Raw genomic sequence first — 25,770 nt, 5'->3', positions numbered from 1 at the left:
TAATATTTTCCTAACATATTAATATTTTCCTAAGACAGAAAAGTCAGCCCATTTTAATCTAGCAATTAATTCCTTTCAGCTCCAAAAGTACTTGCCATTTTGTTCATTAACACAGAGGTAATCCTCCATCCGCTGCAAGGTGAAGGCTGCCGGAGCACGCTGCAGGGCTGCTCTTGGGAGAGAAGAGCATTAAGCACTTCGTACTGGAAACATTGCTGCTGGGACCAGTCAGACACCTACACGCGCACCCCTTCACGCTGCCCCCCGACAGCTCCCGCGGCTCAAGCGACCCAGGGAAAGATGAAGTCCACACACAGAGCCTGTGAAACACGGTGGAGAAGCCTCGGCCCTGCTCTCACAATACAAACCCTGAAGTATCCTTTAAGAAGGTTATTTTCTTCATCGCTATTATTCTTCTCTATGAGGAGTCTTGTTAACCAATTTTATCTTCACCCTGAAGTGGCTTATCATGACCTTCTTTCCTCTGAAAAAAGGATTATTTCTTTCTTACCATAAAGCAACAAGAACAGCTCTGCTTATTTGTATGTTCTTTCAGAGATTTACAGTTTGTGAAGATCTGCAGGTACAAAGTGATGGGGGGGAACCCCGGAGACCTCATCCCAGGCTGCAGAGAGCCGTGAAGCAGGCGCGGCAGCGGCACTCGCGGCAGGGGCATCAGATCGATTCTAGCCCAAAGAAACACCCAGGATGCGTACGTGCAGATGGACAGGCCCCGCAGGAGGGGACGTGCCACACCACACCTTTTACACTCTGCAACTGTAAGGTGCTCTACTTGGGAGTTTACACAGGAGTATCAGAGTTAACTGGAAATATTTGAAAGAAAAAAAAAAATTTTATTACGTTTAAGTCTTCCCGTGCTCGTTAGCCTGATGGGAAGCAGGCTGCCTGCCGGGAGCGGGCAGGCACCGCACCTCTCCAGACCAGCGCCTCTCATTCCGGTAGAGTAAATCTCTGCTCATGCAGATCTAGCGACTGAACAGGCATACACGGAATATTAAATACTCCCTCAAGTAGTGATATATTCATATGACGTACAGTAAAATACATTTGCCTCATAATTCTGGAAACGCCTGCTGAGAGTTGGCTGAATGTAAAAGTCGCTTGATCCTGGCGTAAGTAGATTAAAGATGATCTTCCATTCCTTCACGGCAGCCTGCCTGGCCAGCAGATTGAGGCGTTACGGTCCCTGCTCCCGGGAGGTCACGCCTGGAGTAGCGTGTTGACCGCTGGGCTCCCAGTTCCAGGAGTGTGAGAAACTGGGAAAGCCCAGCGGAGGCTACGAGCGGGTCATGGCAAAGGGCAGACGACCTCCTCGGAGAGGGCAAGGGAAGGAGGCCGTGGGGGCCGGCAAGCGGGCGCAGCCCCCCAGCAGCCTGGCTCCTGCAGCTCAGCTCCCGACACCGCGGGGTCAGGCTCCTCCCGGCTGGGGCAAGCGACAAAGACGGGGCAAGAGCTGGGGCTCAGCGTGCTCCGCGGGGGGACACGCAGCTTCTTCGCCAGGAGGGCGGCGCAGCAGGCTACTGCCGTCCTTCACAGTGCTGAAGGCTCAGCTATGAAAAAACTGTTCCGTTTAGGCTGACTTCAACTGGCCGTCTTAAACTTACACAGAGCAATGCTGGACCAGATGATCTCTACAGATCCTTTCCAATCAATATTTCCATGCTTCTACGTTCTCATTAAAAATTATAACCATGTTGGATGTTGTAAAGCAACAAGATGTTTGTTAACATCGTTTTGGATATCATAAACACTTCCCACTTTTTCTCAATCTGGGTGGAGACTGGGGGCTGTCTTAAACCAAAGTCTCAAGCTGTCTGCTAATACGAAGGTTATCTTCGCTCAGTAACGTGTTAGGTGTCAAGAGCTATACTGACACAGCGTTAAAAAGCCTTGGTTCTCCAAACAGGTTATTAAAAAAAAAAAAAGACAACAGGGACCAAAGATAACTAGAAAAGCTCCCTGTATTTTGGAAGGGTGGCAGGAAAAAAAAATAACTGCATCTCAGCCAGGGATAGTAGCACCAGAAATAGAAGTTCCTGAAAAAACACCCAGTGTTTCACCAAATCAGAGAGGCCAAATTCCATTAATAAGTTACCACAAATTATCTATCCAGACCCGATTCTCATACAAAGCCAGGCAAATCTCACCCCTAAATGCTACGGTACTAAAACGAAAACAGAATTAATACTTTGACTTTTGCAAAAGCTACAAGACATCCCTTGGAAAATACCATACTGATTTCAGCTGCACGGTATTACTAACTTTGAGATTTACTTTGCATAATTGCTAGCATCGTCCTTTGAAAGCAGAATTCTTTGTAATCAGCCGTACCACGAACATCAGTCTACTTAATGAGTCGTATCTGCCTTGAAAGACAAGGCTCAGTTCCCCAAATCATGCAGTCCAAACTCCTGCAACACGCACCCTCCTTTGTACCTTAAAATTGTATGGAAAAAGTCCATCGTTACAAGAACGAACGGCTGTTCTTAAATTCAGAAAATAATCGCCCTGTTTGACGCATGCCGCTGAAAGAGGGCATCTCGGGATCTGCCTGCTGCCTTTTCCATACCCCCCGACAAACACTTCTGCCCACTTTCCATTACCTACAGCAGCGCCTGAGGACGCAGACGGCAGCGGACTCGCAGCGCTCTCCTGAGCGGGTACGTACCCAGCGGAGTACGAGGGGCCTTCCAAATTCGGGCTGAGAGCAGAGAATAAAAGCAGTGACATTTTCAGTCTTCATTTCGGGAGGACTTCTTCAAAAATGAAGTAGGAATGAGTTAGGACTACTTGTAATCTGAGTTTTTTGAAGATGTCGTCTCAGGTAAAACATTAGCAGTACGAATGTCCCCACTCCTCTCTCCCAGCAAGTCCTACAGGGATAAGAGGCGTACTTTACGCTGAGGCATCAAATCTTTTTATTCCTAAACTACAATAGTCTGAAAGCCTTGGCCCAAAACCAAGCTGGTTTATTTCTCTCACGTTTTTTCTGATAAAAAATGGATTTTCTCACTCCCCAGGCAGGAGAAACCTGCCTGTGTTTGCCCAGCTCAAGCTGACCACACCAACGAACCTCAAATGAACTGGACAGCAAAGGTAACTTTTTTGGTGGAGTCAGAAGGTGGCTGCCCCAGGATCACAGGACTGGCAAGGCCACTGGCAGCTTGGTGGCAAGCTAACATAGGGAAAAAAATTAATTACCCCTTCAGAGAGGAGATAAGCACCAGGCACGTCTGACACCACGCTGAAGGCAGAGCCTAAGGAGGAACCACGGTGTGGCCAAGCCGTCAGCCGCGGCCCAACACAGTGACTGGTCAGAGTATCTTGTTCTCCAGATCCACGTCATGCTGGTGTAAACGCGGCCTGGTGCTGCGATTTGTGCGTACGTATGTTTGTGTTTTACGGGACACAAGCCATTATCCACCCGCAAGACCCATCCTGCCAAGTTACTACGTTCTTGATTATGCATCTCTGAGTGGTGTGGTTTGCTTGTATGGACCACTCCACACATCATTCACTTCTGGTAAATGAATAAGAGATGAACAGAAGTCTGACTCTCCTTCAAGGTAGGGATTTAAGAAAAGTCTAAAAGACGTGTCTTTTGAACTAATAAAGGATCAAGTGACCTAAATCTAATACTGTTAACTAAAGGAACAGCGCGTGAAGAGACGATGCTTCTGAACTGTCTAAATCCACAAAACTGTGGGTCTGTGACAAATCAGTAGTGTGCCACAGCAAACGTAAACAACCTATTCTCTTTGGTTAACTCAACCCAAATCCCAGGAAAAGGAAGGTAATGCAAAGAGCTGAAATCGCGTCCTCGGCAGGCTCTACGGGGCACCACTTCTGTCTGTCAGATCTACAAATCCAACCCAGGTGAGCTAGAGAACCATGCAAGTTAAAAGTTGTTCTGAAGTAGAAGATGAAGTGTTGCAAGGGGGGGGGGGGGGGGGGGGGGAAGAAAGAATTTGTAACGAAAGCAACTTTAAATAGAACATCTGTTCCTTTTAGCTTCGCGGCACTTCAGACAAGCTGCTTTCACCATGTACAAGCTATTGATATGAGCACGAAAAAAACCACAGTTCCTAAACAAGAGAAACTACTGATAGCCCAAATCTGTAGGCTTCTCCAGTTACAAGCATGCACACAATAAGGCCTTCAACCGTAACACCATCAGTACCTCCAACAGCAGGGAAATGACAAGGTCGCGTTTTCAGCGACAAAGCCACTTCCCCAATCCACGCTGGGTTTCCTGGAGCACTTCAATTCCTGGCTGTAATGGAAGACTTCAGTTAAAAACCGCCCCCAAAAATCTGCTTTTTGAGATTCTAAAGATTATAAGCCAGCAACAGAAATAATGAAAAGACAGGTTTTGTCAGTTGATATGCAAGAACAGTTGTGTAAAAGACAGCTCGGTATTTTAAGATGAAAAATACAAAGAGCAGGCTAAATATAAGATATGCTTTTGTGCATGATATGAAAAACAAGTGGATGTGGTTTGCTTTTTTGCTTTTGGTGGAGTTCAGCAGTTTAAAAAGAAGAAAACAGAATGTAAACCCGTGAAAAGAGCGTGTTAAAATAATAGAGAGAGATCCGCGCATACGTCACTCAAGAACTGTGGTTTAACTGCTACTTAAAAAGCAACAGCAAATTGCATGGCTTCCCGGCACGGCCATATGGTGTGGTAAATAAGAGGTTTCACGTGGAGCTGCCGACATAGGACCCAAAGGCTGAGGCACCTCAGATGAATGCTCCGGCCGAGCCAGAGAGATCAGGAGGCCGAGATGAAGCCCCACCATACGTCCCACCGCTCCCAGCCGCCCCACAGCCGCTATTAACGGCGTGACCTACGGCACAGCGTTCGTACCGATTCCCAAGGAACCGCCGCCTTACAGCGCCTGGTGACGGATGTTACGGGCCATTTTGAGAGAAAGGTACGTGGAAAAAAGTCTAAGTTAAGGTCAAATGTATTGAATGAGCAGCCAAGAGAAGGGCTAAAGAAGCACAAGGACACCTTTCCTGCTAAAATTCTGACAAATAAATCATAACAATGTTAGTATTTAACAAAAACAAACAAACAAAAAAACCCCACCAAACCAAAAAAAACCCCAAACCAAACCCACCACCCAGCTTTTCCAAAGGAACTCGGTAAAGAATGGAGATGAATGAGACATCGGTCACTTATTCAAGAGAGCATTCTAGAGATGCCCACAGCCTACCAAATTTGAAACAAGCTGCTGCCGTTCGCGTTGAGCTGACCTGTCATCTGTCACCACCCACCTCAACACACCCGTCGGCAAACTAATGAATCGATTTCTCCAAAACCTTGTTGTATTACTCGAATGCCTTCATGAAGTAACTACCAACTTCACATCTCCTTCCTAATTCGAGATGTTCTAGGACCCCTAGAGGTTTTATTTTGATTTATAGTTTACTCTAATTTTTTTTTTTTTTTAAACAGCTTTTCTAAAAGTGCAGAATTCAAGCTGTTCACAGCTAAACACAAATTTCACTTTTAAAACTGGTAACTGCAGATTTTCTTTGACAAAAATAGTTAATATAGGCAAAATACGATGGCCTTTCCTCCCCTTTCCCAATCAAAAAACGCTCGGAAAAGCTTAGCAGAAATTACACCATCAGCTTGGGGAAGCAGGACGACATTACAAAGAACCGTGCGTATCCTCCAGAAGAACAGGGGCGCTTTCACGGGGGTCCGTCAGCCATCCATCCCATCGCTTTAACATGCTTTGGGCCATTTCTCTGGGAGTGGTTACGGCTTCTTACTACTCTACTGCCACTACGATTTACATCTATAAAATCTGGCAGCGGCTACACCCAACAAAAAAAAGGCACATGAATCTCTAGTTGGAAGGCCCTCATTTACAAAATCTATAACAACTCGAAGTCTAGCTGTTAAAAACTGGAAAAAAAACCCTACGATTTAATCGATTTAATCAAAGACATACGTTCAAGAAAGCTCAGCAACCTGAAGAAGGGGTACAGGAGAGAAAGACAGCTGAGGAAAATGACAAGCACAACTGACACTGAATGGTTACGTTTTTAACAGAATTGTTATTACTATAGAATTGTATTGTCCTACATTACCTTGTTCTCCAAGTAAGTGTCATCACCCACCTCCATCAAAGATATGATCCCTTTTGGATGCCAATAAATATCAGAAATTAAACAATCTCCATACCAGAGATTGCTTAGGACTATGAAAAAGGAGGGAATGGCATAAGCTGCATTTCAGTATCATAAATTGATTAAAGAAAATTAAGTTAAAGCAGTTAAGTAGGAACAAGTATATTTTTAAAGAACCGATTTGTCTTTTATCAAAAGAACTCTGAAGCACAAATCGACAATTTTGACAAAGGCTTCAAAGAACGAACAAGCCCATGACATTCATAGGCTATTAAAAAAAAAAAAAAAATAAAGTAGCTTTAGGTTGAAAAGCAGCAAAACACTATTGTGAATCAAAGCATCTCAAAAAATTCTGTACACTTTCTATGGGTAGGAAGTTGAAGTTAATGGTATTGGTATCCTGAAGTCCCATCCTAGGACAAGCGTACGTGTAAACTATCAGGAAAACAGAGAGGAGTGGATTTTAAAGGGGCAATTATTTAGTTATACTGAGATTGGAGAAGATGGGGATTTACTGGCTCTAACAAGCTAGAGGAATCAGCAGCACACCATCCAAACGGAAACAAACAAACAACAGCAATCACTAACTTCTTACATATTGTCTTTGGTTGTTTAATATCAAGAAATACTTTTTACAGAGTATGTGAAGACTAGTCCTTTGAATTTCGTTCTGTGTCAGTATCTCCTCTGGGGCCTCTTTGGTAAACTAGAGGACAGGCTTTACTTTCTCCGAATTGTTTGTTGTTTTCTACATTTTCATCACATACCTCTTCAAACCTCAAATTTCTTTCATTTACAGGCTTTTGTACCAAAATGGTATAACTAGAACAGACTTTACATTGTATAGCAAAGGTATTTTTCTTGTGTTATGAACTTAGAACCTACTAAAACCATTTTCCACAAGATACTATTGAACTTACAGCAGGATTTAGAGACAGGAATGAACATTTATAATAATAATTTAAAAAAAAAAAAATCCAAAGTTACATTAGCAAGGATTAGAAGTATTATGTCTACGATTTTACAAAGCCCTGTACCAGAAAGGAGTTTTCAGCACGCAGCCGGAGCTGCGCAGTGGCTGAGGGCAGCGGGAGGGGAAGAGATGTTGAGGGTTTTCCCCTCGCTTCCTTGCCCTCTTGCCAATTAAGCTTAGAGTGTTCACCGGGTGTCTGATAAATGTAAGAAATGGAAAGTAGCATACGCTTTTGGTGGTATTTTTCAATTGGACTATACACAGTATCTCCAATGTCTGAATCAAAAGCATTCTGAATAATGTCAGATAGTTAACAGGAAAAGGAAACCAACAGAAAGGCTATTGATACACTTTTAAAAACCGTAACACAAAAATAATTAACCATTGATTTCTTGGCATGTAAAAGTTCTATACAAATTTTAAAAATTTTATTTGCAGGTACTAACCTCTCGAAAAGCTCATTCTGTATTTACACTAATTCTTTTAACAAGTTTATCTCAAATTAAAGCATATTTAAAACAATCATGATTGCATTAACTTTTCTACTTTAAATTATTACCCAATTAGTGCTTTATTCACATTTTAAAAACTTGTACAATTTATTACAAATATAAAACAGTGCAGTTTTTCATACATTATCCCAACTCTGAGACAAACACTTAAAAGACATGGAAAAAGATTTTGATTTCTATTAACATAACATTTGCATTACTCACACCCCTTTCTTCACTGTCCTCCCCTAGCCCCGATTTAAAAAGATCAAACATACAACATACTGTAGGTTTATTTTTATTCAAAAAGTTACTGTCTCAAGACATAAATACAAATCAGAAAACAGTACAATTAGGACAATAGAATGTGGAGGACAACAGGTTAAGGTAAATATATAAAACATTTTTAGCTGGTTGAAAACAAAGCTGTAAGAACTGCTTTCACAAAGAAACACTCCTTCAAGAGTAAGAAAAATCAACTTAAGTTTAAAATCATATATACAGTCCTCTCAGCAGTTCTATTAAATGCAGTGGTGTGAAAAACAATATAGGCAGTACTTTTAGACATGAGAGTATTTATTTATGTAAAATGAGTTAGGCAGATCTAGTTTTGAGTTTGTTGTTACCCCATGACTTAGTAAAATAATTATATTTTATCATGATCCTTTAGATAATCTATGGTTTTTGGCTACCACAGCCGAATGTTTAATTTCTGAGTCTAAAAACAGGAAGCCTTTTTGTATTCACCCATTTGGGGAGATTCTTGTATTGCAAGCATATTAAGGCATGGAATGATTAAAATAATATACCTCAAGAACTGAGAGACAACTGGCAAAAAATATACATATGTAATATAAGTTAATATTTCCTTTAAAATGATGTCTAGCTGCCTAAGCCTTGCAAAATGAGTCGATGTCAAAATGGCATAGATCCACTTTCTGTTTTAGACCAAATTTAATTTATTTGTGAATGGACACAAAATGAAGTTTAAAGCTTAGCTTTCAAAGAATATTATGGGTTGTTTATGAATTTCTATTATCCAATCTAATTTACATACAGAGGAAATGTACTGTAACCTGTTAGAAGTATCTTTAACCTGAAGACTGCTTGCAAAGACAGATAGATAAAACAATATAAAATACAAATTTAAAAATCATTTTTAAAGCATGAATTCTCATGCTCTTCTATTTTTAAACATTGTTAAACTTTCAATATATTTCTGAAACCTCATAATTTTAAGTTGGAATTTAAAAGTAAGAAAAAACTAAACAAACTGCGCAATTATAAAATCAGCACCAATTTATATATATATATAATTTTATTTAAAATTTAGATCCCTATTCCCACACTCTAATAAGCTGTATAATTTTTGTTTAGAATTTTTCTGCAAACATACTACAATAAGCTTCTTTTATTTGGAGACAAAATACAGTGGCACTACTGGAAGGAATTTCACAACATTACATTTTTCTTAAAGGACAAGCAAACTTTCAGGGTTGGTAATGGGCAAGCATATGACTGAGATCTGTTACTTTCTGGTAGTTCATAGTTTACGGACCTTTCTGAGAAGGCTAGCATGAAGCTTTTGGAACAAAAGTGTGTTTTAGATTAAAAAGCTGTTAAAATTCTGCTTTATGTATTTTTTCCATGATTAATTAATACAAACCTTATGTCGCTGAAGTTTGCATTTAATTTAAAATACTGACACTCTTCTGGTTCTATCACTGTAAGAAAACCAATCCATCTATTATTTCAGTTCATGGATGTAAACAGCAATCCAGCAGAGCTCATGATTATTTAGTATAGCCAGCAAATGTATAGAGAGGGGCTCAAATCTGTACCAAACACCTCTCAGACTGTTAGATTAAAACTCAGAGGGAATACTTCTTATGATCCGGAAATAAACTGATAGCACATAAATAAAATATTGACTTTTTTTTTTCCCCAACAAAAAGTGTAGCTTATCCTCAAATTGTTTACTTGTCCTTTACATTTCTTTTTTTTTCAGGCAAACAAAACTGCCCCTTCAATGCACTTGATCTTGAAAGCATGTCATTCTCCTTAGAGAAAAATCTGTTCAGAATTTCACTGTATCTACCACAATTTTGTATTGAAAAACTTCCTCTTCCACTTAGAAAATGACTTCACCACTGATTTATTTGCTGCTCTGGTATTAAAACATTGACACCCCAAGAACCTAAAAAAAAAGTTAGAAATGGTGTCAATTTGTAGTCTACTACACATTTAACAAAAACAAAGCAATTAGTATATGATTTAAGATTAAGACACTTCAAGATATGTTAAGGCATTATAAGTTTATTTTTCTTCCAAACCAGATTCACCACACTTCTGATTTATGTAATAATATGAAAAGGGCACCTCATTCATTAGAAAGTATTTTTCCCCACACTTGAATTTCACTAGGTCCAGTAGGAATGTGCTAAAGACTGTGCTTTAATTATTTTAGGTAATAATTGCAAAATAATTTTTAGTTAGTTGCCTAACTTAGACTTCTTTGACAATGGCATTCTGTAGGCCTTAACTTGAAATCAAGTGTGTAGGTCCCAGCAACTAAGCCTGGGACAAAACACTCTACACACTGGCTGCTGCCCTGTCTGTGTCATAAAAGCAACAGGTCATCTTGCAGCACCTAGCCAGGACACAAACTTAGTATTTCCTATTAAATATATCAACGCTGTCAGGAAGACAGTGGAAAAAAAAGTCAAACAATAATCAGGTAAAATCAAAATACTGTCCTTCAGGAGACTGTGTGATTAAGTGAAGAAAAAACTTTCCTGAAACAAAGAATCAGTTTCCACTTCCCACGTGGGAGCAGCCATATAGTTTTCTATGCCAATGGATACAGGTATCACCACTGATAGGCCAAAAAAAACCCCCAGAAGATCCACATCTTGTGACTGTCCTAGCTTTTATAGGGCTTTATAAAATCAGAAAGAGCCATGAGAGACTTAATTCTCCTGAACCTTAACACTGCTGTTCACATTTATCTGTTTACAAACCAATTTTTACTGTTCTTGGTATTAAATTCACTTTAGATGCATCATACAATATAGCACACTAGGACACAACTGCCTCTGGTGCCAGCAATAACTGGACACATCAAAAAATGAGAACACAGACTAAAATTTTGATCATAAACCATGTGTATCTGAATAAATTAAACAGCTTTATTATGTCTAGGTCTATTATAAACAAGTGCAACAACTCCAAGAACAAGGGACCTCTGAAATAAATTATATGAATAAAGCAAATTAACTTTATTCAGAATAGAGAAGGTTTTTTTGCATTTATGAAATTGGGGGGGTATTACATTTAAAATACTGACTGATAAATTCAGCTCTGATGTAATACGGATTCCTGTTGTCTCCTAAACTATTAGCAGAGCTTTCCCCATTGAGGCAGTTAAATTCATTTAGGTGGGGTTTACGCTAAAGAGCGGCTGTTTTCCGCAGCGCCCTGCTTCCAGGATCACCACCCCTGCTGCACCCTGCCTGGGAGAGCGCTGTGCTGGACGGGGCCCCCGACCGGACCCGCTCGCTGCGGGGCACCGCTGCTGCCTCCCGGCAGGGGCCAGCCCCCAGCTCGCCCTGCTGGCCCACGCCAGGCTCCCAGGGCTGGCTCCGACAGCTTGCGGAGCCATGTGGCTGTCACCGGCTGCCCTCATGTGGTGCTACTCCCACAGTGCAGCTAAGGAGAGCCTAGCAAATCCTGGGCTCACGTGGGATGGAGGAGAAATAAATAGGAACGAAACCTAGCTACCAGTAAACCTATTCTAACTATTCTTAATTAATTTTAGAAACTGAAAAGCTGAAAGGTTTCTGAACTCAATGAAATGCACCTGTAGAAGACCCAATTTTCGGCATTGGCAGAATAAAAAGTGACTGGTATTTCACATATCAATCAATTAAAAATCAAGTAGGGGAAGGGAAGAACTACTTTAAAGCAGAACGTCAGAGAACAGGTTATATACTTTCTTGGTGTTACTTCAAGAACAGAACACACAACAGCTAGATGTACAACCTAATCTGATTCATCACTACTAAAGCAAAGGCCTACTGGTACAAAATATATGGATTTGCATGTAAAACAGTATTTAAGACTTCTTTCTCCCATAACAAGAACAGGTTCACACTGCAACAATACTGTAAAAAAATACATAACCGTCTTCCAAATTCCACCAAGCTGTCCAAGATTCCCAGGAAGCCTTGTTGTACTGTCCTCTGCTGGCTTGCTGCAGCTTGTTATTTCCAGTGTAATTTTGTACCAGCTACACAAGGTCAAAAATGGCTGCATACATTACAAGTGGTTCAAGACAGAAGGAATCCCTCATGCAGATTTTTAAAAGAGAATAGAGACTGCAGATTTATCAAGTCGGAAAAAAGGGCAACTGCAAGCAGAAACTACAGACTTCGGATGTTTTGGACCTAAAACTTTATATGGAAAGAAAAAATACCTCTCATCTCTATAAACAGATATCTGTATTATCTCTATTTTCTCCATTATCTTACTTATGCACAAAAGTAAATATGCCAATTTAAAAAAAAAATAAACAAAAACCAAAACAAAACCCACAATGCAAACCATCCAATGCTGGCAACTAGTAATGACATCAGAGTCACTCAACTAAGCTCATCACAACAGGAAACTTGCCTTTAATATTGTGTATGCACGATTTTTTTTTTTTTTTTAAAAGCTCTTTGCTACCAACCTCTGCAAGGGTCTTTTCCATACCAGATGTGTTTTCTTCTCAGATTCAAAGGCTTTTGATTTTTACATAGCTACATATAAAGTATTAAGAACAAAACTCCTATAAACTTGCAAAGAATGTTGACTACCTTAGAATTTATGAAGCTGAATTACAGCATAAAACATTTCACTGACTGTACCAGTCTGCCAGAATAAGCTAATGAAGACAACCTAAAGATTGCATTCTTTCCATTGAAAATTTGAAGTAAGAGAGTATTGTAACCTTAAGACTGATTTTACATTATTCTCCTCTTATGTAAATTAACCTACCGATTCATCCATGATTGAAGCGGGGTCAAAGAAATCTGGTTTTAGTTCCATTCTTTCTCTCCTGTTCTTTGATGGTGGCTTTAGAAAGCAAGCAAATAAATGTGTTAACTGTGATTTCAGAAAAAAACAGTTTTTAAACTGTAATAAATGAACCTGAACTCTCAAGGGGTAAGAATTTACAGGGGATAAATGTTCATCTCACATTATTATTATTATTATAGGAAGTATTCTTCCTTTCTGTATGGCAGTTTGAACAGATGGCGCTTGTATACAGACAGTGGCACAGCCATTTAAGAATGCAGAGGTCAACAACAATGATTTTTCTGTTTTACCAAAAGGTAACTTTGATTCAATTATCTTATTTTAAAAGCAGAAATACAAAGCCAAAATCCACTAAAAAGACAAGTAAATTTCTTACTAGGTCTATGTCCATGGTGTCAAAATCCATGCCTTCATTGAGATCTTCAATCCGCCCTTCTGATGACATCATCACATCTTCAACAATTGGCTCTTCATCATCTTCCATTAGACTTGTGCCACGTCGACTGAAATGAAAAGAAAAAGCATATTGTTTAGCACTAAATCGAGTTAAGTTTTATCTGAATATTTAAAAAGCTAATGTTCAGTAAAGAACTGCCAACAAATTATAAATCAACTAGACAAAAAAGAAATTAATTAGTTAAATAAATGCAAAACTACCATTAAAGAAAACTGGTATTTAACCAGCTAGAAGATACTAAGAGAGTGAGGGAGAATGACTAACAAAGATCAACTTATGGAACTTTGTGGTACACCTCTAAATAGGTTTTTCTGAGAGGCTGCAGGAATTGATAAGCAGATCAAAACCACACCTAATTCAGAGATTTACATGCAAGTATTTATGCTCAAGTGAGAAAGAGCATAAGTTTTGCCACCTAAAGAAAAATTGTTCCTGCCTTATGACAAGCCAAGGAAGAACGTCTTTGTGATAAAGTGGATGCATAAATTCATTTTCAGACGTTCCTGTACAGTCCTTCATCCTCTTTCCTCACAACTTCTACGTGCAACATCAGACCTTATGAGAAAAGTAAGGAGTCATTCTAATTATACTAATTGGTGTCACTATATTAAAGAAGAAGAAAAGAAAGAAAGAAAGAAAGAAAAAAATAACCAACAAACAACAACAACAAAAAAACCAAAACCCACGCACACTATGTTACATGAAGTACTGGTATTAAAGAATTAAAAATAAGCAGAGATGCAAAAAGATGCAAAGCTCCCCAATGTATATGTCCACAGTTTTAGTTTACAACTTGTACTGTGTAGAACCACAGTCTTCATTAAAGCAGAGAACTTCTAAAACTAGTCTTCCCCTCCTCAGCCAAACTAGCTCTGGAACATAATTTCATTACCATGCATGTCAAAATGCACACGTGATGGATCACAATGAAGTAAACGACACTACAGTAAGAATGTATGACCTCTGAAGGACAACATTCATTTAAGAAACATTAGACTGTCTTCATCTTTGTCCACAATACGGAGGACTTCACAAGGTTTTTGTGTGTTTGAGTTGGGAAGTTCTACAAAAACTGCTACTACAGGATTCTGCTCAACTTTGGTGTCAGTTTAGGTCAGACAAAATCTGTATCGATCAAGAAATGCTGAAGACAGCAGTTTGTTTAAAAGGAATACTTTTCTCTCTTTTTTTTTTTTTTTAAATAGAAAAGCAGCTGAACTCTAAACTTAGAAGTCGAAGGAGAAAGAAATCATAGAATTAAACTGAGCAGAAACTTTCTGCTTCACACATGGAACACCTATTTTAACTCATTTTTAACGTTCTATTTCTAAAAATGATTCTGCAGATAGGAATACATAACGTAGATGTTTCACATGTTGCATTGATTAGATGTATCTGCCACAGATCGCATTCAGTTCAACAACCAGTTCCCTTTATTACAAAGCTCACTACTATTCAATTTTTCTGGAATTTAAGTTCAAAAACAAGCAAGAAATCAAACAGATCTATTCTGCTAAATGCATCACCATGCACTTTTACCACCGCTTTTCTAAGGTAACTTAAAATTTTTAAGACACAGAAAAACACTACTCAAGAGCTAGAACGTGTATCCCTCTTGAAAGATACAAAAGTAACGCTGCATTTAATAAACCCTCCCCTCCCCGAACCACTGAAGGAACAGCTCACTCTCACTCACATAGCGTGTTGCAAGTTGGTTCTCAGCTTGACGTAGTTCATCGCTGCCCTCTCCTGTTGTTGTCGCGCGGCTTCTTCCTGTTGCCTTTGAGCCAACATCCACGTTACTTGCGTGCTTAAAAAGACCATTATTCTATTTTAAACATGAACTGGTTTTTGTGTATGAACACTAACACAAAGCAGACCTACTCATCTACGTACTTGTAATCGAGTGGAGCTTGGTGGTGTTCAGGCTGCATAGGATAGACACCCATATAACTTTCTTCAGGTCGCAATCTCTTGGGCTCCCTCATTATTGTGGAAGTAAGCTGAGGTGTCTGCATCATGACTGGTGTGTGCATTGTCTGCTCCCTGTTCAGCCACATACTGTCACTACTGCTGCTTTCTTCAGCTGGAAGGAAACACGGGACATCAGTAAATTTTTCCAAACTAGTCTAAAATTGAATGTTTAAACATGACTTAAACGCACATACTTTCTGCTTACTGAGAATTAATTTCTTTACTTTTTGCCACAAAGTCTTACATGTGCCCCAAAAGGCCTGAATTTATAACCACCGGCCGGAGTATTTTAAATACTTCTATATTCTGTGACTTAACGCAGCATAGTGCCTTTACTTCTTTTTGTGAATCAGTGTTGTGTTTTCCCACTAAGGGACATAAATGCACAGAAGTTATCCTGTTTTAAAAAAATACATTAAAGCATACAAATTCACTCAAGCTAATAAATAGGGATTGACATGTGTAGTTTACATGAATATCTACTCTGGTAAATCTTAAGATGAGAAAAGTTCTACCTTCAGGTACTTTCCGTTTCCCTGTTGCTGGCTTTGTCTTCTTATTTCTTACTGTAGATCCTCGACTACTAATTCCACTAATCACTGACATAGTATCATCATCCCCACCAGCTAATAAGGAGTTTCTGTAGGACATGAGAGGAAGCCACACATCTTCTCTTCGTAGAGACATCTGAAAGGTCATAAACTTCTCCAAGTAAACATACCTTTAAATGGAAAAAATAATTACAAAGATGCAAAATATCTGTAACAACATATTAACATGTCAAGGTAAGTACTACTGAAATTAACACCCAATGCTCCTCATCTAGTTAACGAAAAGGCCTGACAACAGCAGATCCAGAATATGATTTCTGTTCATCCGCTATACAATGAGAACAACAAGGATAAATACAATTTGCCCTTTGTTATTACACTTGACTGCATTAGTGTAAAATTATCTTGATGTGCCAAAGATTCCACTTCAACTGAATGCAATACACATAAATACATATTTATTCAGATGCATGTCTTTTATGGTTATCATTACAATTATTAAGAATATTAAGAAAATACTTACACTGTTCTTTTGTCTTGTCTGAGAAGTTTGGAGGAGAACTCACTCAGAATATCAAGAAATGCCAAATTTAATGGTGGATGACTCTCACCTTGTGGATTCGGCTCCTTAAAAGCAAATTCTATACCATCCCTAAGACAAAGTTAAAAGTTAAGTCACATACAGCGCAAACTAAAGAAAAAGTTCTAAGCACTGAGAGCTATCAAAACTGAACACCTTTCCTCTACATCAAGAAAGCAATAATCCGATGCTTCCATATTCTGGCAAAAAAAGCGACCACTATTCATAATTTTAGTCTGGACGCACTCATTCTGTAATGATGTTTCTACCTTGCGTTTCAAGTTTTCTGCATGAGGCCAACATGACCACCACTGACAAAGAAGTGGATCACTTCTTACTGTTACGCATAAGACACTAAAAATACTTTCTTATGACAGCATCAACACTGCTATCATTTACAGGCTTATACAATGATGCTGAAGAACATCGACATTATTTAACATCTAGGTTTAATTCAGGGACAAAACAGCAGTAATCTCCTAATTTGTAAATGGGCTATCTCGTCTCTAGTGCTGATGCATTTTGTATTAATGAACTGATTTTGAAAGACTGAAAAGATATTCTAATGTTAGTCAAGAAGCGTTTACAAAAAGGGAAGTAATACAAAGCACACAATTACTTGTGTAACATAGCAATAGCTTCTCTTGTTTTCAACTGATCCAGTCCAAACGTTAAAGCAAAACGTCGAGCAAGTTCCTTTATGCCACTGAATGTCGGTGATGATCTGTCAAAATTATAACCATTTTCTTGAATCATTTCATTGAAAAGCTGTATGAAAAGAAAAGGGAGGTTTATTAAAAGATTATGCCAAACTTTGGACAAATCAACACAGAGCTAAGTTTCAGTAAAACAGTCTTTTACAGCTTTTTTTTTTTTCTTCTTCTTCTTTTCTTAATTTGACAACCCCAAAAGACAAACATGGAGGTTTAGGAAAGGCTAGTCAAGGCTACTCTTGAAGAGCCTGCACTTCAGAGTTAATCCTTGAAACACACACTATCTGAGCACACATCAAACTGTAAATATGTTGGATGACAGATTTCAGCAGTTCCCTAAATGAGGTGTTCTGGAGTTGAGAATACTAAAAATTAGTAGGATTCCCTGATACATACACTAACAGAGAAGAAATAAATGGGGTAAATTCCCACCTGGTCTTTAATATTACAGTTTGTCAAACTACTACTTTCTAATTCATTTTTTTTTGTATCTTTTAAAAATACAAGTATAACGAAGAAATTCTAAAATGGAAACATGTCTTCAGGGAAGTTGCCAAAGACACCAGAAACTTTGCCACTGAGGATCAGACTTTTAGCTATACATCAATAGCTGGCAAAGCTGAACACTCTAAACTTTACCACCTTTTTTTTCTTTGATCAATCCTTTTATCATCCTACTGAATTTAACTATAATTCTTGTCAACAATTTTTCTTTTATTTTCTAATTTTCTCTAACACACTCCACTCTCTCATATAACACAGAGAAAACCCAAACCAGACTTACTAGGGCTATGAACATTAACTTTTCATTTACAGATACATTTTGGCCCATAGTTGCATACTTTTCTATTATGTTGGTGTAGCTCACTGCAACTTAGTTATTCCCTTTATCCACTATCACTTCTAGTATTTCTTCTCTGGTTAGTTTCTTTTTGAAAAAGCTTTCCCGGAAAAAAATGCTAGTTACATGTTTAACTTTACATGTGGGGGTTTGTTTGTTTTTATTATAATATTTGGGTGCCCTCAGGTTACTATTCTTATTGCCGTATTAGGATTGTGTTACTGCCTCCCTGTTATGTGCGTAATCGTACTTACTACATCCACTTCCTCTGTCTGCCCTTTAAAATATATGGGGCTGGTTATTCATGAGACAGAAAAGACTAATAAGGATAGCATTTACCCAATATCTCAAAAATCTGTGAACTTTGTTGAAAAGTCAGCAAAAACTGTAGTTGCGTATTTTATGTTGCAGTTCCACCAGCTACTTAAAGTCATGCTGCTGTCAAAAGGAAAGGCCTCATCCTCCCTTGTACTGGCAATATCCATACAGATAAGCCAGCTTACGGGCTTCATTAAGGACTTTTTGTGGTTAGTTCTCAACCAGGATCAGTATCTAGATCTATATCCGCTATGTGGCTCTATGACCTCTAGTCAAAACAAAAGGTGTGGGGAAAGAGAGGACAAATTGGGGTACATTTTTCCTTTCAACAACAGCAGAGATCTATGTTGGATTATAGTGGTTTGCAGAGATACAGCTTTTATTGTTCTGATCCTGTAAATAAGATTCATGCAGATGGTTCATGTGAGCAGATGAATCTGACTCTGACCTCGACTGAATTCATCAGGTCTCCACACAAACAAGCTCATTTACTGTAGAGAGCATTAAATCATGTTTTAATTTCAAAGATGGGTGAAGCCCCTACCAAACATTAAGAAATACTGAATTACTAAAACTTCCCATTACTTCTCAGAATATTAAAAAAAAAAAAAAAAAAAAAACTACCAAAAAACAACAAACCAACCCCAAAGTAAAACAAACAAACAAAAACCCCAAACAAAAACACAAAACCCCACCACACAGGCAGGAAGCGTTTTCCCTTGTTTATCTGTTCGTGAATAAGTAAACCAGCAGTTTCACAACACATTTCTGACTATGTGACTCAAACTACTGTGTTAGAGTTAAGAAAGTATCACAGAGTTACATTCATTTCGTATTTATCAGCCCCTCACGTACACTTTTCGTAGCACAATATTTGGTAATATAGGAAGACTTCTGGCAATTTTTCAAATAGTTGCAGAAAATGTGTTTTAATTTAGACCTATTTATCCCTATCTTCCATAAGAATTTCTTCATTAATACCTCACACTGGCTATTGAACGATAGGACATGATCTACAGTATGGAATTTCATGCATAAAAATATTGTAAATCATTCTTACCTGCTGCAAGCTAAGAATAAGCGTTTTAGCACACTGGATTTTGTCTATCTGTCTTGTTTTACTCATCGTTTCTTTAATAATATCACCATAGTCATTGTAATACTAGGAAAAATAAAAAAAGGTTAACTTTCGATTTAGTTGAAAACATTGCAACTACTGAGTTTCTCAGAAAACATATAGGATTTGCTGTTTAAAAAAATTTTTTGAACACTTTCAAAAGGAAAAAACCTAACATATTCATGATTACATCAGCAAGATGATATCCTAATCCACCTCCAAAATGATAAAAAAACCCCTCAAATCTGAAAGAGTATATCTTCTTTTTATTCTTGTCGTTAGTATTATTTTAGAGGCAGAATGACCTTTTTATCTTCAAGGCCATGACACATTTGTTAATGACACGTGTTCACCCCTTCAGGGTACAAGATTAGAATCTGATCGTTTTAGTAACTCCTATAACTGTGGTGGGGAGTTTTCTATTTTCTCTGCTGAAAGGAAGCATTTATGGACAGCGTCATAGCCGTAATTTTTCCAATGAAGACAACTGCCTGTTCAGTTCTTTAAGCATTTCAGGTTCAATAAAGACCCAATTAGTTATTTAGAGATTCAAAATAAATGTAGGGCACTCACACAGACAAAAGTAGGCTGCCCAAATTTTAAATTTTTTAAGGTAATCACCAAGGACCAAAGCTTTATCATGCTCACAAAATGAGAATTCATATTATTGTGCAGCTGTGAGTCCCAGGAGCCAAGAAGGGGGTTTTATATTTAAATAAGATAGAAACAGACATAAAGATCACCTTTGGCGGGGAGGGGACAGGGACAGCAGTGGGTGGAACTCACAAAGCTTGCCCCCCTTTTCTACAAAGTTTAAGCTGCAATTATTTTATAAGGTTAGACATCACGGAGTTGATCTTTGTGAAAAGATTCTCAAAAGGCCTGCTGAACTAATAACTGAATTAAAAATATACCATCGATCAGGATAAGAAAATAGATCTATTAGAAATAATGTAAAAATAATTAGCAGGTTTCCTTCCTCCCTCCCCACTACCCACACACTGGAACTGTGAAACTTGTCTCAGTCATTTTTTCCCTTGTTACGGAAAAAGACCTTTTAAAGGCCTACAAACTACCAACTCTAGAGTTTTGAGTTCTTCACATTTTGAATCAGTTATCTTGTAAGGTAAAAAATAAATAATAATTAAAAAATCCACAGCTACTGTGTTCTAGTAGTTTTATAAAGTATCACTACTAGGCTTCACATTTACCTTCATATATTGCTTGAAAATGTCTGCAGCTGTATTCATTTCCACCACAGTATATACAATGAGTTTACAGAAAGCTGCGAGGAGATTTCTTCTTTTGTGCAATGCTTCAATTTTGCTAGCTTCATCATCCTGCTGTCCGTCTAGAAAGAGTTAGGAACGTGAAAACTGTTGGGTTTAAATACTTCATATTTAAGCATTTACATATAAAGTGATGTGGGCTAATGGTCAGGATTCAGAAAATCAAATCTCAAAGCTGAAGGCAGTGGGCTTCATTGCCCACTGACAAGTCTCTTTTCCTGACAGAGAGACATATATTTTTGTGCCTATTAAAGGTTTGGTTTATCACAATTATCCTACATGTCCCCAAAATTTAAAATGCTTTAACTGGCTGCTGAGATTTAAAAGACAAACCTACCTCTGTGCCCATGCACACCTCTCAACACCAGAAGAAAAAGAAAAAAAGGGGAAAAAGCGTAGGCAAACAAATGTATTATTTAGAAGGCAAATAATATAAAGGAAACAATAAGTTTTGTACAAACCTGCACTGTTGTTATCATCATCCTGATCAATGAAGACATGATCTAAAATAAAACTGAGTAGTTCAGATTGTAATGAAGAATCAGGAGTGTAAACAAGTGGTTCCAACATGTCACGTCCTCCTGTCATAATCTGATGACTGAAGATCATCAACACGTCACACAGAATTGTGAAAGCCTATTAAAAAAAGAAACCTTAGTAAATATTTGCTTGGAAACTGGATTTTATTTAGAATAATGTATTTCCACTCAAAATACTTAGAGCCCTATGGTGTACACAGGCCACTTAAGCCCTGAACAACTATACAGGCCAACTGGAAGTCAAAGGTGCATAGTTTCTTCCAGGAGGTTGCTGTATGAAGACTGGGTCTCCAAATAAAAATATTGCACAGATGAAGCCAACTAAACCATTGTGAGATTAAAACATGAGGAGCCTGAAACTCCCAAATTCTGCCTGACGGATACTACATTAGGTCACTAGAGAACTTTGTGGACACCAACCATAGTACAGTCTCCTTTTTTCTTTTTTTTTTTCTTTTTTTTTTAAATTGTTTCGATGACATTTGTAAAACATATAACAGCTGAGGTCATTCAGTCCCTTTAAATCCTAAAGTATGTCTTGCTTCCAAAAAAGAAACTGCCTCTTCATTTTGCTGGCTAATTTGTGCATCTGACATCAGATTTTGTGCATCTGACATCAGGGTGCATTAGGCAGAGTGTGGCCAGCCGGTCGAGGGAGGTTATCCTCCCCCTCTACTCTGCCCTGGTGAGGCCACATCTGGAGTACCGTGTCCAGTTCTGGGCTCCCCAGTGCAAGAAAGACAAGGAACCACTGCAGAGAGTCCAGCGGAGGGCTATGAAGAGGATTAGGGGACTGGAGCATCTCTCTCATGAGGAAAGGCTGAGAGATCTGGGTCTCTTTAGCCCGGATAAGAGACTGAGAGGGGATCTTATCGGTGCTTACAAAGGTCTTAAGCATGGGTGACAGGAGGATGAGGCCAGACTCTTTTTGAGTGAAGCCCAGAGACAGGATAAGGGGCAACGGGCACAAACTGAAACATGGGAAGTTCTATCTGAATGTGAGGAAAAACTTCTTCACTTTGAGGGTGACAGAGCCCTGGAACAGGCTGCCCAGAGAGGCTGCAGAATCTCCTTCTCTGGAGATATTCAAAACCCACCTGGATGTGATCCTGTGCCACCTGCTCTAGGTGAACCTGCTTTAGCAGGGGGACTGGACTAGATGATCTCCGGAAGTCCCTTCCAACCCCAACCATTCTGTGATTGTGTGATTAAATGTCTGTACTCCACCTCCCCGTAAAGTTCAAATGTATCAGTACCTAGACTGACATTCTTCAAACTAACAGACCAAGGCAACACACTGCTTAGTGCTGCACCTCATCTCTTTGACTCTAATCTCTTAAGTACTTCCATTTTAACAAACAGATCTGTTCTTGAACTCCTCGAAGCAAATATTACTGATTTCCTGGCCATAAAAATACGTAAGCTCCTCTGAAGTCCCTTTTGCCCTTTCACGACATTAGCAAAGGAAAGCAGAACCATGGATATTGTACCCTGTGTGACTGAGGCAGTTCTAGTTTCTAGAGCATTCACCTGAGTCAGAGTTATACAGCCTTTCAAAGAGACCTATGCAGAGCTTCAGTAATTTTTGTTACTCGCACTTTCACACCCTACACCTTGTGATTTTGGCACTAGACAGCTCTCTGACATAGAACATGCTTATTCAGTTCCAGGAATATTCTTGTTATAGCAAGAGTTTCAAAAGCTGCAGTTGTGCAACTCCGTGGACCAGATTTTCAACTTCAAGCTCAACCAGGTTATTATTACCTTTACCAGCAAAAAGGCTCCTGTCTTTCTATTTGTTTAATTAAAAAGTATACCCAGAAGATAGTTTGGTCCTTCCCCCACAGAGAGATACTTTATTTTTTTCATTTTAGCATTCTAAAAGTTGATAAAGGCATTTACTTAGAATTTATCCTGCTATCAGGACCTGAAAACTCCCGTGAGTGTCCTGGCTAGAGAACTGTTTGACCACAGACTGGAAGAGACTCAGCCCCTACAGTTTAATCTTTTCCTTTAACCCTGTTACCCTCAGAACTCAAGACAAATATTTCCCAAGATGATGTCTCAATTATTTTTGAAACAAAAGAAAAATAAAAAACAACCCCCAAAACCTTCATACCTGCATTTTTCTTCAAAAAAGCTAGGACTTTTGTCTCCTGCTTGAGATGTCAGGCACTACTACTTGCATGGACTAAATAGCTACATATTTTATGTCTGAAATATCCAAGAACTTAGTTCCGGCTGAAAGTCTCCCCCACAAAGGACAACTATATGAGGGACTGACTATAAAACTGGTAAAATGAAAACTGCTCACATCTTTTCCGAGCAGTACATCATTGTTGAGGCTTCCAAGCATTTGCTAGAATGGTCTCCAAATATCTCTGAACAATACTGTTAACAATTGACCAGTGTGTGAGTGTACCTACGGGTGACCAGAAAAAAAAAATACGACTTTCCAACAATAAAATCCCCTAGGTTACAGTGCATACGTGTGCGTGTATAAAAACACACACACACACTACGTTAAGTACCCATTCTTTTTCTCCTGATTCAGAGATCCCCAATATCCTGGGACACTGAAGAACTGAGGAATGTATTTTGTATGCAGCATCATGGTGAAGGGGAACAGACAGAGAAGTTGCCCCTGTATGTCCTCGCAGGTTTACAGCAAGAGGAGGAAAGTCGTTTTCACAGTTCTTGAGTGGACGGGCACGTATATATCACAGTACAAATTTGGGAACGTAAAAGGATTCAAGGATAGAACTACTTCTTTCTTTTAAAAAGCTGTCCTTAGCTCTTTCAGCTCTGAGTCTACAAACCCACAACCAGCTCCACCGGAGGTGTGTGTCATGACCATGTGGTGAGCAAGAGCTTTGAAATGGAACTCTCACCTAACTTACAAACCAGAAGGCTTCTAGAGTGCGCCTGCCCAGTCACTGTTTAAACAAACAAACAAAAACCCTCTTTGAATAAAAGTTTGTGCTGCCTAAAATTACTAGAAAGAATCAAGTTTAAATCGATTCTGAAATCCTACCAAATTACCTAAAGGAGGGCAAGCATACAGTATGTATTCACACTCAAAGGACATTCAGCCTAGCCATGCAAGACACACCACAATCCAAGATAAGTGCTAAAAATATTATCAAGAGCAACTTTTCAACTGCTTTAGAAGTATAATATTAGGAGACTACAAGGATAAACAACAGTCACTAACCTGTTCCTTAACAGCAGTGTTTACATTGGTCAGGTAGTGTTGACAGATTTGACAGAACACTCTCATCTGCTTCTTTAGACGTAGAAGATCCTCCTTTAAAGAGAAGGATTTCTTGTAACAGTTTTGCTTTTTCCATTTTATAGTCACATTTAGTGTATGCATTTTCACAGAGCTATCCACCACAGACCTTATATGTAGTCGTAACATTCAATTTCACTGCATTATTTAAAAATCATTATTACAAATAAAAATGGCAAGTAGCAATTTCCTCAATTTTGTCATCCTGTGTACCGCAAAAAGAACGAAAGTTGGGATGAAAATAGTGAAGTTATTTATTTAAAAAGTAGTAACAAAAACCCCCCAAAACCAAACCTAAAAAAACCTCAACCAACACGCACCCCACCCCCAAAAAAAAACCCCAGAGCATAAAGCATTTTCTCTTTAAAGTATCTGCATTTTCAACCTAGAGGATAGATTTTAGGTAGCTGTTTATAACTAAACCAGACAAGGCTACATGGTATTATTTAATTTTACTTTATTTTTTTAACTCACTGCTTGGGGATAAAGTAAAATGTCAGATTAGAGTTGGGGTTTTCTTCCCCTCTTCCATTGGAGGGGGGGGAGGGAAGTAGCTTTGTAAGTGTTGCAATAACTTCCAGAAGAGTAGATTATTGAGCAAATAAAGTATCAAATCGGTACAAATACCATCCACATGTGCGGCACAGTTGGTGTTACTTAATCATGTGAAGATCCTATCCCATGTAGAACTGGGGTAAGTCATATCACAGAAACCCAACTGTGTAACCAGCATCAGTCCAGACCAAGAAATACCCCTGAGGTAAGTTTAAGAACTATCCATGCAATCTAAACCAAAACAAGTCTCTCCCTTCAAGAAAGCAGGTAACACACTGGTACAACGCATCATTTAATCTCAACAGGAATCACAAAAGCAACAGTTGCTTCTTGACTATGAGTTTAATATGTATAATATGATTTTAGAATACCTTCACTACATAAAACCTTTTCTCTCAACATTTACTGTTCACATTACTATACTGGCGTTTAGAGAATTACACACGGGAATATTTTCTTTCCTTTATACAGAATTATTCATTTAAATTTTAATAAAAATTGAACTATTTATATAGTCTTTTATTTTAGCAGCGTATATTATGAAGCTAATTCCCATACAAATTCCATACTAATTCCCAACCTGCTCACAAACAGCAGGCAGTTAGCAGTTAATTTTGTCACAGAACAAAACAAAAACCCTCAAACAAAAAAATCTTTAGGCACAGTACATTTCTGTCACTTCTGGTTCTGTGCTTCAACTTCTTTGCTGTTATGTTCCATTGGCATTGAACAGAAATCAATGGAACTTCTGTACGTACCTGGTATATTTGGAAGCGGTTAAATATAATAAAATAGTTGTGGTTCACAAGTTAAATCTACAAAAGCTTTAATTTACC

General features: G+C 38.6%; 1 protein-coding gene across 8 annotated transcripts in view; it reads right to left on the bottom strand.

Moving 5' to 3' along the window:
* Positions 1-4,207: 4,207 nt before the first annotated feature.
* The window catches only part of STAG2 (STAG2 cohesin complex component), an 84,473-nt gene continuing 62,910 nt past the window's right edge, over positions 4,208-25,770 (bottom strand). For 3 of the 8 annotated variants that reach the window (XM_082323092.1, XM_082323096.1, XM_082323093.1), the window contains 12 exons: positions 24,302-24,394; positions 21,010-21,184; positions 20,471-20,610; positions 19,203-19,304; positions 16,890-17,038; positions 16,214-16,342; positions 15,655-15,860; positions 15,062-15,251; positions 14,862-14,975; positions 13,085-13,211; positions 12,667-12,744; positions 9,835-11,937 (listed from right to left, as the gene is read on the bottom strand). In XM_082323092.1, the coding sequence (XP_082179218.1) occupies positions 11,671-11,937; positions 12,667-12,744; positions 13,085-13,211; positions 14,862-14,975; positions 15,062-15,251; positions 15,655-15,860; positions 16,214-16,342; positions 16,890-17,038; positions 19,203-19,304; positions 20,471-20,610; positions 21,010-21,184; positions 24,302-24,394 (1,770 nt within the window). In that variant the 3' untranslated portion in view covers positions 9,835-11,670. The other 5 variants (XM_082323097.1, XM_082323098.1, XM_082323094.1 and 2 more) reach the window with 5 other exon arrangements.

The sequence above is a fragment of the Platalea leucorodia genome (genome assembly GCF_965183815.1).
Source record: "Platalea leucorodia genome assembly, chromosome: 10".
NCBI classification, from domain to species: Eukaryota; Metazoa; Chordata; class Aves; order Pelecaniformes; family Threskiornithidae; genus Platalea; species Platalea leucorodia.
The sequence above is the reverse complement of the archived record's forward strand: the minus strand, read 5'-3'. Positions and strand labels throughout refer to the sequence as shown.